This window comes from Phalacrocorax aristotelis, chromosome 30 (genome assembly GCF_949628215.1).
Source record: "Phalacrocorax aristotelis chromosome 30, bGulAri2.1, whole genome shotgun sequence".
Taxonomy (NCBI): domain Eukaryota; kingdom Metazoa; phylum Chordata; class Aves; order Suliformes; family Phalacrocoracidae; genus Phalacrocorax; species Phalacrocorax aristotelis.
Genome location: NC_134305.1, coordinates 476223 through 491371, shown reverse-complemented (window position 1 = coordinate 491371; position 15149 = coordinate 476223). Strand labels below are relative to the sequence as shown.

The 15149-nt window shown below is 67.5% G+C and overlaps 3 protein-coding genes across 10 annotated transcripts; 1 reads left to right on the top strand and 2 right to left on the bottom strand.

Annotated features, from left to right (window-relative positions):
• Window positions 1-204: 204 nt before the first annotated feature.
• Window positions 205-8449, bottom strand: GIPR (gastric inhibitory polypeptide receptor). 4 transcript variants are annotated; one of them, XM_075076343.1, is made up of 13 exons: window positions 6368-8449; window positions 4665-4755; window positions 4485-4592; window positions 4283-4399; window positions 3107-3210; window positions 2881-3028; window positions 2521-2680; window positions 2383-2443; window positions 2209-2278; window positions 2036-2124; window positions 1411-1549; window positions 867-908; window positions 206-766 (listed from the first exon to the last, which is right to left on the bottom strand). In XM_075076343.1, exons 1-13 carry the CDS (start codon window positions 6511-6513, stop codon window positions 596-598), a joined length of 1446 nt encoding a protein of 481 aa, XP_074932444.1. In that variant the 5' UTR covers window positions 6514-8449; the 3' UTR covers window positions 206-595. The 4 variants fall into 4 exon arrangements, with proteins under 4 accessions (XP_074932445.1, XP_074932444.1, XP_074932446.1 ...); XM_075076345.1 differs by lacking the exon at window positions 6368-8449 and adding an exon at window positions 5005-5161 and having other exon boundaries at window positions 4283-4404; XM_075076344.1 differs by lacking the exon at window positions 2036-2124 and having other exon boundaries at window positions 205-766; window positions 2125-2278.
• Window positions 8385-9096, top strand: OPA3 (outer mitochondrial membrane lipid metabolism regulator OPA3). Its single transcript, XM_075076356.1, has 2 exons — window positions 8385-8526; window positions 8662-9096. Exons 1-2 carry the CDS (start codon window positions 8385-8387, stop codon window positions 9078-9080), a joined length of 561 nt encoding a protein of 186 aa, XP_074932457.1. The 3' UTR covers window positions 9081-9096.
• Window positions 9097-9902: 806 nt separating this feature from the next.
• Window positions 9903-15079, bottom strand: VASP (vasodilator stimulated phosphoprotein). 5 transcript variants are annotated; one of them, XM_075076350.1, is made up of 13 exons: window positions 14960-15079; window positions 13109-13280; window positions 12302-12470; window positions 12151-12214; window positions 11997-12037; window positions 11670-11881; window positions 11486-11598; window positions 11319-11379; window positions 11136-11178; window positions 10919-10964; window positions 10615-10693; window positions 10481-10538; window positions 9903-10323 (listed from the first exon to the last, which is right to left on the bottom strand). In XM_075076350.1, exons 1-13 carry the CDS (start codon window positions 14962-14964, stop codon window positions 10286-10288), a joined length of 1101 nt encoding a protein of 366 aa, XP_074932451.1. In that variant the 5' UTR covers window positions 14965-15079; the 3' UTR covers window positions 9903-10285. The 5 variants fall into 5 exon arrangements, with proteins under 5 accessions (XP_074932451.1, XP_074932452.1, XP_074932454.1 ...); XM_075076351.1 differs by having other exon boundaries at window positions 11486-11595; XM_075076353.1 differs by having other exon boundaries at window positions 12302-12429.
• Between the last annotated feature and the right edge of the window lie 70 nt (window positions 15080-15149).

Genomic DNA, 15149 nt, shown 5'->3' with positions numbered 1-15149 from the left:
CACTCCACTCACCCACAGGCCCCTGCAGTGACCCTCCCCACGCCACTCAGCTGTGGCACACTCAATGGACCTCTCAGACGACACCCAGCCCTGGTCACCTGTGACAGCCCAGTAGCACCCAGTGACACCCACCCCAGTCTCCAGTGTCCCCCCGTGACACTCCCAAGACACACACACACCCCCCGTGCCCCACCCAGTGATTTCACAGGAGCCACTCATGGGTGTCACATATTTCTTTAGAGTACAGAGCCAGGGACCCTGGGGCACCTGCCCCAGCACCCCAAGGTGTCAAGGAACACCCCGACCCATCCCCAGCATCCCAAGGCATCAGGAACACCCCTCATCACCCCAAGGTGGCGGGGTCCTGGGACACCCTGCCCCAGACCCAAAGGAGTTGGGAACCCCCAACCATTCCCCCCAGCACCCCAAAGTGTCAGGGAACACCCCAAGGTCCCCTGCCTCACCCACCACCACCCAAAGGTGACAGGGATACACACCCACCCCCAGCATCCAAAGGCTTCTGGGACACACACCCCCCCCAGCACCCCAAAGACTTGGGACCCTCCCAGCACCCAAAGGTCGTCGTCTCCCCCCCTCAGCAGCAGCTCTCGGCGATCGGGTGCCCCCCAGGATCAGGAGGTGCCAGGCGCTGCCCCCCAACAGCTACGTAGCAGCGGGTGCCCTGGGGAGGGCCCCGGGGGGGGCCAGGGAGGCAGGGGGCACCCAGGCGGCACCGCTGCCACCCACGCCGCACCTCCGCCTGCACCTGCGGGCACCAGGGCATGTTGCAACACGTCACAACACACCGTAACATGTGTGTATCCCCCACCCCCACCCTTGGCATGTCATGGCACATCCTGACGCACCTCCTTGTTGATGAAGCAGTAGAGGATGCTGACAACGAGGCCCTGGGATGATGGGGGGAGGCAGGAGCACCCCGGGTCAGGGGTGCACCCAGGCATATAGGTCCACATGGTTGCACCCACACATACGTTTGCTCCTCGGACCTGAACACCATCTCCACCCCCACCACCCCCTAGCACCCGCCCCCCCCATTGCAGCACCCACCTCCTGCAGCCCCTCCATTGCACTCTCCCTATTTTAGCCCCCCATTGCATTCCCCCATGGCATCCCCCTATTTTATCCCCCCCATTGCATTCCCCCATGGCACTCCCCTATTTTATCCCCACCGTTGCACCCATTATATCCCCTCCTCATCGTAGCCCCTCACGTTGCAGCAGCACCCACCCCATTGCAGCCCCCCCATCACAGCCCCTCATTTACGCCCCTCTTTTACACCCCTCCATTACACCCCCCACCACACTGCAGCCCCCCCATTGCACCCCTCATGGCCCCCCCTGTGGCCCCCCCATTTGCATCTCCCCACCCGCCCCATGCCCTCCCTGGCACCTGGGAGGAGGAGAGCAACAGCTGCAGGCAGAGCCGCACCAAGCGCAGGGTGCCCCCCCTTTGCCCCTCCCCCAGCAGGGCAAAGGCCACCTCGTGCACCCCCAAAAGCGGGATCAGCGTCAGGGTTGACCTGGCCAGCCTGTGGGAGAGGGGGACACGCTCGGAGACACCCCTGGGGACAGCTGTGGGGACATGCTGAGGGGCACCCACAGGGACACCTTCAGGGATGGGGTCCCCCTTGGGGAAGCCCCTGGGGACCCCCAGGGATGCCCTCGGGCTGGGATGGGGATGGGGACACCCTCAGGGACACAGCTGGTGGCATTACAGGGATGGGGACGTGCATGGGGACACGCTTGGGGACACACTCGGGGGTGTCACAGGAAAGGGGACACGGTTGGGGACATACTTGGGGGACACTGCAGGGCTGGGGACACACACAGGGCTAGGGGACATTGCATGGATAGCACGGGGACACAATAGCGACAGGGACAGGGTGTGCGACCTGTGTCCCTGTGACCCCACTGTCCCCACACATACTCCAGTGTCCCCATGTCATTGGCGTCCCCATACGCGTCCTCAGTGTATCCATGTCCCCCTGCACAGCCCAATGTCCCCGTGTCCCCACCTGACCCTGGTGTCCCCATGGGACACCTGATGTGCTCGGACTTTGGCCACCAAGATGCGGACGATGCGCACGAACACCACAAAGTTCACCTGGGGATGGGAACACCAGTGGTGACAACCCCTGCAGTGGGGACACTGCCCTGGGATGGCCATCCCCTGCGCCGTGTCACCCACCGCCACAGCCATCAGGATGGGGCAACGGATGATCCACCACACCGCCGCCTTCTCGTTCCTCTCCCAGCACCTGCCAGGCAGGCGATGCTCAGCTGGACACCTGGGTCCCCAGTTGGGGACATCGCAGTGTCCCCCGAGGACAAAACGGTGAGCAGAGGTGTCTGGCAGCCTCACCCCTCATTCTCGTAGAGGTACCTCACCACCACCCACGGTACTACGAAAAGCACGGGAGCTCCTGGAGGGATGGGGACAAGGTTGGGGAGGGGACATGGGGACACAAGGGGACATGGGGGTACGCAGCAACAGGCTCACCCCATCCGAGGAGGAGGAAGGCAGGGAGGCAGCGCTCGCCGGAGAAGGCCGCCAGCACCAGGAGCTTGTGGAGGAAGAGCCCCTCAGCCAGCAGCCACCCGTAGTTGGCCCCAACGCAGTACTGGGTGAGAGCCTGGGCCAGCCGGCACCCTGCCACCGCCTGCCACGGGGACACCGGCGTCAGGGTGGCACTGGCATCGTGTTGGACCGGCATCAGGGTGGCACCAGCATCGTGATGGGACCAGCATCGTGGTGGCACCAGCATCATGGGGGACCAGCCCCCACCCTTTAGTCCCCCATCCCAGCACAGCCCACCATCCCCACACCCACGGGTGCCCCCCGTTCCCCACGGGTGCTCACCTGCTGGCCCAGCAGCTGCAGGGGGTGCCCAGGGCCAGGGCGCAGGCGGCGCTGCAGCAGCGCATCCCGTGTCAGAATGGCACCCGCCCGCAGCACGAAGGAGAGGAAGAGGTTGGCGTGGATGAAGTTGCGGGTGCAACGCAGACGCCTGCAGGGACGAGGGGGTAGCAGGTGGCAGCATCCACGGGTGCCCTGCTAGGACCCAGGGGTGCCCCGGTGTGGGTACCTGAAGATCAGGAGCAGCAGCAACGCCAGGAGGAGGGCGATGAGGGAGAGGGAGTAGCCCACGGTGTAGAGGAGGCGGAACTGCTCCAGCAGCCAGGCCTGCCGCTGCGGGGACAGGGAGAGGGGACAGGGAGATGGCACTGTGCTGGCAGGTGGCACAGGGCATGGCATGGGGCAACGGGGTATGGCATGGTGCGTGGTGCAGCGTGGTGTAGTGCAGCATGGTATGGTGCAGTGCATCATGGCACAGTGCAACACAGCACAGCACAGTGCAACACGGCATAGCACAGTGCAACACGGCATGGCATGGTGCAACACGGCATGGCACAGTGCAACATGGTATGGCAAGGTGCATGGCACGGGATGGCATGGTGTGTGGCACAGCATAGCACTGGGCACAGCATAGCATGGCACAGCGCAACCCGGCACAGCACAGTGCACAGCACGGCATGGCATGGTGCAACGCTGCATGGCGTGGTGCAGCACAGTGCGTGTCGCTGCATGGCATAGGACAACACAGCACAGCACAGAGCATCACAGTGTATGGCATGGCATGGCACAGTGCCACACAGCACAGCACAACGTGGTGCAACACGGCACGGCACAGCCCAGTGCATGTCACAGCACAGCACAAGCTGGCGCAGCCCAGCAGCTCCCAGCGCAGCGCACGCTGCAGTGCAGCCCGACAGCACACGGCACAGCACAACGCGGGGTATGGCACGTGTCAGGCTGGGGCGCCGCAGCCCAGCACATGGCCCAGCATGGCACAAAGCATGGCACGCCACAGCACAGGGCACGGCACAGCACGGAGCGCAGCACAGCACAGCGTGGCGCCAGGAATGGCACAGGGCACGGCACGGTGCACAGCGCAGCACGGTGTGGCACAGTGAGGCACAGGGCTGAGCACAGCATGGCACGGCACAGGGCACAGTATGGGGCACGGCACGGTGCACGGCACAGCACAGCGTGATGTGGCGCACGGAGCAGCGCGGTATGGCACAGGGTAGCACAGCACAGTGTGGCATGTTGCACAGCAGAGCGGCACGGTGCACAGCACGGCATGACATGGCAGCGTGACACAGCCCAGCGTGGCACCTCCGAGCATGGCCCAGCATGGCATGGCATGGCGCGGCACCCCATGGCATGGCACCCCACAGCACGGCACCCAGGCCCCCACCTGCAGTGGCTGCTCCTGTGCCAGGTCCTCGCACTGTGAATGGTCCTGCCAGGGTCGCCCCATCTCGTCTGTCACCCACCGCCCGTCGGGTCCGCAGCGCCGAACCACCACCCCGCCCTGCACTGAGCACCCCATCCCATCACTCTGCAGCACCCAGGGGCACCCACGGGTCCCCCCGGGGCTGGTGCCACCCCCCCATTACCTCGGTGGTGCCAGGGCAGGTACCAGGGGCAGGGGACGGTGACGGTGCTGTTGGGGGATGCATCCCCCCAGCAGGCGTACATGTCGAAGCTGCGGTTGCAGACAGGTCCTGGAGAGGGTGGGTGGGGGCGTCAGGGTGTCCCTGGTGTGTCCCCCAGTGTCCCTACTCCATCTCACTCACCGGGTGCCGGGGGGTCAAGGTGCAGGCGCAGCTCACAGGCGTGCCGGTACTCGTGCCAGGCGGCCAGTGTTGCCTGGGCTGAGCGCTCCTCCTGCAAGGGGACACCGTGGGGGGGCCACCACCAGGGTCACCATATTGGGGCCACCATGATGGGGCCACCACGACTGGGGCCACCACCATGGGGATACCATGGTCCTGGAGGGGAAAGCTGGGGGGGTGGGTCTTCTGATGAGCCACTGGGAGAGTCCTGGGGAGTCCCAGCAGCAGCACTGGGGGGTCCCAGGGTATGGGGGGACCCCGGAGGTAACATTGTGGGGGTCCTGGCAAGTGGGGGGCTCACCTCTGCCCCACGCAGGACCCGGCTGAGCAGGAAGGGGGTCATTGCCCAGTGGCCCGTGACGGTGACAGCAGCTCCTGGGGGTGGGGCAGGGTACCGGGGAGGAAACCAGGAGGGATGGGGGTACTGGTGTCACGCCCCCCCCCCCCCGCCCCGTTATGGGCGCCGCCACCACCCCCCCCCGCCACCCCCCTTGACGCGCTCGTTTCCAGGGAGCTGCAGGTGGTGCCCGGACGCCTGGGTCCCTCCGGGGAGGGGGACGGGACCGGGACATCCCCTGCACCGACACCTCCGACGTGACCGCCCTCCCCACCCCCAGGCCCGCGGACACGCGGGGGGACCTCGGCTGGGGCAGCCGTTGTGGGGGGGTGGGCAGTGGCCACCTCCGTGGTGATGCCGGTTCCTCACGGTGCCACCTCGGTGTCCCTTGTCCCTCCCCCCGGTGTCCCTCGTCCCCTCCCCGGTGTCCCGGGCCCCCCACGCGTGTCCCCCGCTGCTCCTCAGAGTGTCCCCATGTCCCCTCCGCTTCACCCCGACACCCTCCTCGACCCTCCCGGGTGATGCCGGTGCCGCCCGGTGCCATCCCCGGTGTCCCTTGTCCCCTCCCACGGTGTCCCAGGTCCACCCACGCGTGTCCCCCCGCTGCCCCCCACGCTTCACCCCGATACCCCCGCGGGCCCCTCCGGTGCCCCCGCTCCCCATGGAGCCCCCCGGTGCCCTTCCCACCGGGACCCTCGGTACCGGCTCGGCGTGGGGCTCCGCCGCCCTCGGGGCACCGGCACCGACTCCGGCGGCGCCGCCCCCGGGAGGGGCGGGGGCACGGGGTGGGGCGGGGGGCATCGGTGGGGGGGCTCAGTCGGAGCAACGTGACCCGGTGGGAGCTCGGAGCCCGGCCCACGTCTCGGCTGGGGGGAGCCGGGGTCTACCTCCCACCTCCCAGGGCTCCAGGGTCACCCAAGGGGGCACCAGCATCAACCACGGGTGCCTCAATGCCACCCACGAGTGTCCAGCGTCACACAAGGGCAGCCAATATCACCCACAGGACTTCAGTGTCACCCATGGGAAGTCTGATGTCACCCAAGTGGGCTCCAGTGTCATGCAGGGAGATGCAGTGTCACCCAGGGGGTCCAGTGCCACCCACGTGTGCTCCAATATCACCCGAGGGGCTCCAGCATCACCGAGGGTGCTCTAGCATCACCATGAGGGCGCCAGCATCACCCGGGAGAATCTGGTATCACCCACAGATGCTTGTGTCACCCGGGGGGGCTCCAGGGTCACCCACAAGTTCTCCATTGTCACACGGGGGGGCTTCAGCATCCCCCATGGCTGTCCCAGTGTCACCCACGGGTTGTCCAGCATCACCCACCAGTGCTTCAGAGTGACTCGGGGAGCGCCACAGCCACCCGGCAGGGCTCCAGTGGCACTGGTTGGTGCTCCAGTGTCACCCCAGGGGGGTCCAGCATCAACAACAGGTGGTGCAGCGCCAACCATGGGTGCTCCAACGGCACCCATGGGTGCCCCAGTGTCACCCAGGAGGGTCCAAGGTCACCCACGGGTTGTCCATTGTCTCCCAGGGATGCTCCAGCATCACCCACGGGTGGTCCAGTGCCACCCACGGCTGCTCCAGTGTCACCCATGGGTGCTCCAGCGTCACCCAGGGGGGTCCAAGGTCACCCACGGGTGTCCATTGTCTCCCAGGGGTGCTCCAGCATCACCCACGGGTGGTCCAGTGCCACCCACGGCTGCTCCAGTGCCACCCATGGGTGCTCCAGTGTCACCCAGGAGGGTCCAAGGTCACCCACGGGTGTCCATTGTCTCCCACAGGTGCTCCAGCATCACCCACGGGTGGTCCAGTGCCACCCACGGCTGCTCCAGTGTCACCCATGGGTGCTCCAGCGTCACCCAGGAGGGTCCAAAGTCACCCATGGGTCGTCCAATGTCACCCACAAGTGCTCCAGCATCACCCAGGGGGGTCCAGTGTCACCCATGGGTGCTCCAGCGTCACCCAGGAGAGTCCAAGGTCACCCACGCGTTGTCCAGTGGCACCCATAGGTGCTCCAGCATCACCCAGGGGGGGTCCAAGGTCACTCACGGGTGTCCATTGTCTCCCAGGGATGCTCCAGCATCACCCACGGGTGGTCCATCATCACCAATGGGTTGTCCAGTGGCACCCATAGGTGCTCCAGCATCATGCAGGGGGGTCCATCATCACCCACGGGTTGTCCAGTGCCACCCATGGGTGCTCCAGCGTCACCCAGGAGGGTCCAAGGTCACCCACGGGTGTCCATTGTCTCCCACAGGTGCTCCAGCATCACCCACGGGTGGTCCAGTGCCACCCACGGCTGCTCCAGTGTCACCCATGGGTGCTCCAGCATCACCCAGGAGGGTCCAAAGTCACCCATGGGTCGTCCAATGTCACCCACAAGTGCTCCAGCATCACCCAGGGGGGTCCAGTGTCACCCATGGGTGCTCCAGCATCACCCAGGAGAGTCCAAGGTCACCCACGCGTTGTCCAGTGGCACCCATAGGTGCTCCAGCATCACCCAGGGGGGTCCAAGGTCACCCATGGGTGTCCATTGTCTCCCAGGGATGCTCCAGCATCACCCAGGACGGTCCAGTGCCACCCACGGCTGCTCCAGTGTCACCCATAGGTGCTCCAGCATCACCCAGGGTGGTCCATCATCACCCACAGGTTGTCCATTGTCTCCCACGGGTGCTCCAGCATCACCCAGGGGGGTCCAAGGTCACCCACGGGTGTCCATTGTCTCCCACAGGTGCTCCAGCATCACCCAGGGAGGTCCAAGGTCACCCACGGGTGTCCATTGTCTCCCAGGGATGCTCCAGCATCACCCACGGGTGGTCCAGTGCCACCCACGGCTGCTCCAGTGTCACCCATGGGTGCTCCAGCGTCACCCAGGGGGGTCCAGTGTCACCCATGGGTGCTCCAGTGTCACCCAGGAGAGTCCAAGGTCACCCATGGGTGTCCATTGTCTCCCACAGGTGCTCCAGCATCACCCACGGGAGGGTCCATCATCACCCACGGGTGGTCCAGTGCCACCCACGGCTGCTCCAGTGTCACCCAGCAGTACTCCGGTATCACCTGGGAGGGTCCAAGGTCACCCATGGGTGTCCATTGTCTCCCACGGGTGCTCCAACGTCACCCAGAAGTACTCAGCGTCACCCGGGAGGGTCCAAGGTCACCCACGGGTGTCCAGCGCCACCCACACGTGCCCCGTGCCGGGGGGGGGGGAGGGGCCGCGCACAGCCCGCCGAGCGCGGGGGGCGTGTCACAGGGGCGGGGCCGAGAGGACGCGCCCCCCGTGCGCTCTCCCCGCCCCTCCCCGGGTCGCGCGACGGTGAGGTCACCGGGCGCGCGGCGGAGGATGGTGGCGGGCGCGTTCCCGCTGGCCAAGCTGCTGACGCTGGGCGCGCGCCAGCTGAGCCGCCCCCTGGCGGCCCGCATCAAGGCCGGGGCGCGCGCCAGCCCCTTCTTCCGCGCCTACGTCTGCCTCCCGCCCGCCCAGCGTGAGTGGGGAGCGAGGGCACCGGGGGGAGGGGGGCCGGAGGGGGAGGGCCGGAGGGGGGCCGGGGGGGGCCCGGGGCGTGGCCTGGCCGGTGCCCCGCCGCTCCCCGCCGCTCCCCCCCCCCCCCCCCCCACAGTGTATCACTGGGCGGAGATGCGCGCCAAGATGCGGCTGATGGGCTTCCGCGGCGCCGCCGTGAAACCCCTGAACGAAGACGCGGCGGCGGAGCTGGGGGCGGAGCTGCTGGGGGAGGCGATCGTGTTCGGCGTCGGGGGCCTGTGCCTATACCTGGAGTACGCGCGGCAGGCGGGGCAGGCGCGGCGGCGGGAGGAGGAGCAGGCGGCGGTGCTGCGGGACTTGGGGGCGCAGCTGGACCGGCTGCGGGAGGAGCTGGACGCCATGGCGGCGCGCCTGCCGCCCGGCCCCGCCCCCACCGGCTCCGGCCCCGCCCCCGCCGGCTCTGCTAACGCCCTCGCCGGGACTAACCACGCCCTCGCTGGAACTAACCACGCCCTCGCCGGGACTAGCCACGCCCGCGCTGGACCCGGCCATTAAAAGTGCCCTGATGCTCTTCCCGCCGACGGTTTCCTTTAGGGGCGGGGCTTGGTGCAGAGGGGCGTGGCCCCGATGGGAGGAGGCGGGGCTTGCTCACCGTGGGTGGAGGTGGCGGTGGGCGGGGTCAGGCCTGGTGGAGTGTCGGGGCAGAGCTAATGGCAGTGAGCAAGGCCTGGAATGGGACAGGCCTTCAGATGGGGCCACACAGGGGCAGGGTCTGGGGTAGGGGCGGGGCCAGCAGTGGTGGGCAGGTCTTCAGGTGGGCCTCTTGGGGGCGGAGCCTGGAGCAGGGCAGGCTGCAATTGGCAGAGCTAACGGTTGGGGGCGGGGTCTGCCTGGGTGGGTGGGCCTTGAGGCTGCATGCTGCTTGGGGGCGGGGCCTGGTGCCCTTGGAGCAAGTGGGAGCAGTGCTAAGGGTTGGGGTGGGGCTTGCCCTTTTAGGGTGATTAGGGTGGGGCCAAGGATTATGGGTGGGGCACGCATCAGGGGCGTGGTCACACCATGGGGGAGTTCACAGTGCGGGGGGGGGGGGGGGGAAGATGGAGGGCAGAACCAAGAGCTAGGGGGGAGGGGCTGCACCCAGGAGGGGCATGGTGGGGCTAGGGCCACAAGCCCCTTGGCTGGGCAGCAATTAGTGGGGAGCTGCTTGGGGCGGGGCTAGGATGAGTGGGCGGGGCTTTTCTCTTGCAGGGGGCGGGGCTGACACATGCTATTAAAACAACGCAAAGCCCCCACTGTCCCTCTCATTGCTGTGACTGGGGGGAGGGGGGTGTGTGGAACAGGCTCCCCCGGGTGACATGGACAAGGACACAGGTGTCACATACAAAACAACCGCATTTATTTGTGGCAGGGGAGGGGGATACCCCAACCTCCCCCCACCCCACCCCCACCCCCCAAAAAAAAAAAAGTGAAAAACCCAGAAATGGTGTAAAAAAGACCCTGGGGGTGGCACCTCTCCTTTGCCCCCCCAAGTATAAAAAAAAAGAGGTCCCAAACTGGCAGTGAGGGGTGGCACAGTGGGGGGGAGGGGGGGGGCTGCTTTGGCCCCCCCCAGCCAGTAAGGCACAGCCTGGGGGGTCTGGCCCAGAGCCTCCCCCCCAGGGTGGTGTGGGGGGTGAAATGGTGGGGGGTGGTTGTGAGGCTGGGGATGGGGGGAAGTAGGGGACCACCCCCCCAGGCCCATCTTGGAGGGGCCAGGGGGGGAGTTAGGGCACACTCCGCTTCCGCAGCTCCACCATGAACGCTGGGGGTTGAAATGCAGAGTCAGGGGGCGGATCTCCCAATTGACCCACCTGGAGCCCCCTCCAAAGCGCTCCCCCCTCCCGTGTCACCCCCATCCCCCAATGCGCTACTCCCCCCATCTTGTCCCGTGCTCCCCCTTGTCCCATGAGCCCCCCCACCTTCAATGATCTCCTCCTTCATCTTCTGCAGCTCCCTCCGCACCTCCTCCAGCAGCTCCTGAAGCAGGGGGCACAGGGTGAGGGGATCTGGGGAGACCCCCAAGGAACCCCACCCCCTACCCCAGCCCTGGTACCTGTTTCATTCGCTCCAGGTCGGGCTCATCGGCAGGACCGGGGGGGTCAGCAGGGGCAGCTGGGACAGCAGACTTCATCCTGGGGTAGGGGAGGGGTCACAAATAGGTCAGGGATCCCCCCAGACCTCACTGGGTACCCCCCAACCTGCCTGCCACCCCCATCCTAGCAGCTGCCCTGCAAATCCTGCTCTGGGGGTACTAGAGAACCCCCACAGCACCCCAAACCCCACTCCATGGACACCCCTAAAATCCCCCTCCAGCCCCAGGACCCCTCCCAAAACCCCCCCAACTTCCCCAGACCCACCTGGGCAGCGTGGAGCTGGCCTTCTCCCAGGGCCTCCGCACTGGCTCTGTAGGGAGGGGGGCGGCAGGTGAGGAGGGGCACCGGCCCCCCAGAGCCCGACCCTTACCCCGAAGGAGCCCCACCAAGGCTCCCCCATCTCCCAGACTACATTACCCTGCGTGCCCGGCCGTGGGGGCGGGCCGCAGGGCACGCCGGGAGTTGTAGTTCCTGCACTCACCTGCAGGCTGTCCCGGGGTCTTGGTGCCTGGCTCTGCCTCGTCCTGCGGGGGGCAGAGAGGGGGGGGGACACGGACACGGGGGGATCCAGCAGCAGCTGAGGACAAGGGGATTAACTGCCCTCGTGGTGGGGCAGGGGGGATGTGGGGACCCGCCAAAAGTGGTACCGGGGGGGGGCACTCACGCTGGCAACGTCCTCGTCCCTCTTTGGTGCTGGCTTGTCCCCCTGCAAGGTCGCTTTCCTCCTGGGGAGGGGCGGGGGGGTCAGCATGGGCACAGGGGTGCCCCCACCTTTGGGGGAGTGCTGCTGGGCAAAGCTGGGTACCCCCCACCATCATATCCCCCCCTCACCGTCGGGCCAGCATGGCGCTCATCTCCTCCATCAACCCCCCTCCAGTCCCCCCCCGGGCACCCTCGCCCTTGGGGGGGGTGGGGTGGACCCCCGCACCTGGTGTGTCATCCTGCTGGGAGAAAGGTGGTGATGCAGAGCCCCCCCAGGTTATTGCCCCCCACCCAATTGTACCCCTACCCTCACCTTGCCGACTTTCCTGAGTTTAGCCCCCGCGATGGCAGCAGCTAAGCCGGAGCCTCCCCCAGCCCCTGCCCCAGCAGCACCTGCCGCCACCGGCAAGGGTGGGGGCGGTGGGACCCCCGTGGCTGGCGGAGGGCCAGGGGGTGGGGGGGGCCCTGGAGGCGGTGGGGGGCCAGGGGGTGGGGGGGGGCCTCCAGCAGGCATGGCTTGCGTGCCTGGAGAGGGGGAAAGGGGTTGAGCAGGAGGTTCAGGTGCGAGGGGCCCATCCCCAGTGCTGGGGGGGGAGGTCAGCCTCGGACCCCCTCCCCGCCTTCCCCTCCTGTCACCCACCTGCAGCTGCCACGCGGCGCTCAGGCTCCTCCAGCACCTGCCTGGTGGGGAAATGGTCAGCACCCATACCCTGCCCCCCCCATCATGGGGGGCCTCCCAGCACCCCAATATCATGGTGTCCCCCCCCAGCACCCCCAATTTGGTGGTCCCCCACCTCTCCTGGTGCTCAGGCTCCTCTGGAGCCGAACCATCGGGGTCCGGCCATGACAGCGGGGTGCCTGGATTGGGGGGAGACACAAGGCAAGGCCACAGAGTCAGGCCCCCCACGAATGCCCCAAATGACCCCCACCCCACCCAATGCTCACCCTCCTCCAGCGCCCGCAGGGCCCGCAGGACGGCGGCGGCGAAGAGGGCAGCCTCACGGGGGGCCCCGAAGCTGAGCCCCCAGACCCGGCGAGCCTCCCGCCACTGGTGAAACTGGGGGGTGGCCTGGCTGTAGCGCAACCCCCGCCCCAGCGGGCAGTTCAGCACCACCTGTGGGCACCCACAGGCGTGGGGGGCAGCCCCACACCCAGGGGTGCCCCAGAGCCCCCCCCATACCCATGGGAGCCCCATTGAGCATCGCCATGCTTTGCATTGCCCCGTAGCCTCTACAACACCCATGGGTGCCCCATATTCACCCTATACCCAGCGTTAACACATAGAGCTTCCTACACCCATGGGTGTCCCACAGAGCCCCCCCATACCCATGGGTGCCCCCCCGAGCATCCCCATGCTTAGCATTGCCCCATAGCCCCTCCTTCACCCATGGGTGCCACACAGAGCACTCCCATGCCTAGCACTGCCCCATAGTCTCTATAGCACCCATGGGTGCCCCATGCCCACCCCAGGCCCAGTGTTGACCCACAGACCCTCCTGTACCCATGGGTGTCCCATGGACATCCCCCCCCCCCCCCCCATACACAGCACTGTTCCATAGCTCCTCCTGCTGCCACAGGCGCCCCATAACCCCTCCTGCAGCCATGGGTGCCCCCCCATGCCCAATGTTCCCCCATAACCCCTACCCCCATGGGTGCCCCATGCTCAGTGTTACCCCATAGCCCCCCCACCCGTGGGTGCCCCATAGCCCCTCCATTGTCAGCATTACTGCATAGCCCCCCGGGCACCCTCACCTGCTGGTCAGGCTGCATCTTGCGCCCCACCAGGCGGAAGGTGTTGGCACCGGGGTGGTGGTAGAGCTGGATGCAGCTGACGGTCTGGGGACCCCCACCCGCCGCCACCCACTGCTTGTGGGTGTCATCGTAGAGCAGCACCGCTGCCCGGGCACTGCACAGCACTGTCTCGCTGCGGGGTGGGGGGGGGGGGGTGGGGGCAAAGCTGTGTGGGCACCCCCCGGTACGGGCATCTCCCCACAGGATGGGAGCCCTGGGCATGGGCACCCCCCATGGGGCAAGACCCTCTGGGTGCGGACCACCCGCACGAGCACCCCCAAGTGTGGGACCCCCCGGGTGCTGGAGTCCCCAGCACAAGCACCCCCAGGTGTGGGTCCCCCTGGGTGCCAGGCCCCCCAACATGGTCACCCCCCAGGTATGAGGATCTGGGGACCCCCAGGGTGCCAGACCCCCCCAGCTTAGGGACCCCCTGGATGTGGGACCCCCCCAGCACAGGCACTCCTGAGTGGGGGACCTAGCAGATGGGGGCACCCCTCCGCACATGGGTAAATCCCAGGTGGGAGGGACCCCCAGGGTTGGGCACCCCCCACATAGGGACTCCCTAAGGTGGGGGGGACCCCAAGACCAGACATGGGGCACCCCAACCCACAGAACACCCCCAGTACCAGCCGTGGGGCACCCTCTTCCGCCCCCCCTCCCCCGAGCACCCAACCCACAAGCGAACCCCAACCCCCCCCCCCCCCCCTTTTCCTTCCTCTTCACGGGGGACCCGGGCGGCCGAGCCCTGCCCCTCCCCCACTTCCTTAGGGCATGAGAGGACCAGGGCGTCCGAGCGCTGCCCCTCCCCCCGCCGGGACATCCGGGCGGGGGGGAGCTGGGTTCATGGAGCACCGACCTGACACACACACACACACCCCGGGGAAACTGAGGCGGGGGGGCAGCACCCGTGGGGGGAAGGTACCCACGGGCGGCGTGTCCCCGCTGTCACCCCCCGCCCGGGTGTTCCCAGCGCTCCCAGTGCCAGCTCCCAGCGCTCCCCAGTTCTCCCAGTGCCCCCAGTGCCAGTCTCAAGTAGTGCTCCTAGTGCCGGTTCCCAGTGTTCCCCAATTCCTCCAGTGTCAGCTCCCAGTGCTTCCCGGTACTCCCAGTGTCTCCGGTACCAATTCCCGGCGCCCCCAGTGCTCCCAGTGCCCCCCAGTGCCCCCAGTATCAGTTCCCGGTGCTCCCCAGTTCCCGGTGCTCCCCGGCGCCAGCTCGCGGTGCTTCCTGGTGCAAACATGCAGTACCAGTTCCTGGCGATTCCCGGTGCTCCCAGTGCCCCCCCAGTACCAGTTCCCGGTGCTTCCCAGTGTTCCCAGTGCCAGTTCCCCGTGCTTTCCGGAACCCCAGTGCTCCCAGTACTCCCCGGTGCGAGTTCCCGGTGCCCCCCAGTGCTCCCAGTACCAGTTCCCGGTGCACCCCTGTGCCCCCAGTGCCTCCCAGTGCCAGTTCCCGGTGCCTTCCGGTGCCCCCAGTGCTCCCAGTACCTCCCAGTACCAGTTCCCGGTGCCTTCCGGTACCCCCAGTGCTCCCAGTAGCCCCCGGTACCAGTTCCCGGTGCTTCCTCAGTGCTCCCAATACCAGTTCCCGGTGCTTTCCGGTGCCCCCAGTGCTCCCAGGATCCCCCGGTGCAAGTTCCCGGTGCTCCCCAGTGCTCCCGGTGCCCCCCGGTGCAAGTTCCCGGTGCTACCCGGTGCTCCCAGTGCCAGTTCCCGGTGCTTTCCAGTGCTCCCAGTACTCCCAGTGCCAGTTCCCGGTGCTCCCTAGAGTCCCCAGTGGGCACTCCCGGTGCCTCCCGCCCCGGCCGCTCACCTCATGCTGGCGGCGGCGGCGACGCGCTGGGGCCGGGCCGGGCCCTTCCGGTAGCGGCCGGGGGGGGGGAAGGACCGGCCGGTCCCGGCCCGCGGCCACGCCCCGCCCCACCCGCGAGGCCACGCCCTGCCCGATAACGGCGCCTGAGCGGGTCACGCCTTCTTAAAGGGGCAACGGCTCCGCGTGAGCC

Excerpts from the sequence above, each read along its gene's own strand:
- OPA3 (XM_075076356.1), top strand. The coding sequence starts at position 8,385 with ATGGTGGCGGGCGCGTTCCCGCTGGCCAAGCTGCTGACGCTGGGCGCG. Across the intron at positions 8,527-8,661 it reads CTGCCTCCCGCCCGCCCAGC|TGTATCACTGGGCGGAGATG; the intron begins GTGAGTGGGGAG and ends CCCCCCCCACAG.
- GIPR (XM_075076343.1), bottom strand. The coding sequence starts at position 6,513 with ATGGGTGCCGTTGGAGCACCCATGGTTGGCGCTGCACCACCTGTTGTT. Across the intron at positions 3,029-3,106 it reads CTGCTGCTCCTGATCTTCAG|GCGTCTGCGTTGCACCCGCA; the intron begins GTACCCACACCG and ends TCGTCCCTGCAG. Across the intron at positions 767-866 it reads ACTGCTTCATCAACAAGGAG|GTGCAGGCGGAGGTGCGGCG; the intron begins GTGCGTCAGGAT and ends TGGTGCCCGCAG.
- VASP (XM_075076350.1), bottom strand. Across the intron at positions 12,215-12,301 it reads CCTGCGGGCGCTGGAGGAGG|GCACCCCGCTGTCATGGCCG; the intron begins GTGAGCATTGGG and ends CCCCCAATCCAG. Across the intron at positions 10,539-10,614 it reads ACCTGGAGCGAATGAAACAG|GAGCTGCTGGAGGAGGTGCG; the intron begins GTACCAGGGCTG and ends CCCCTGCTTCAG.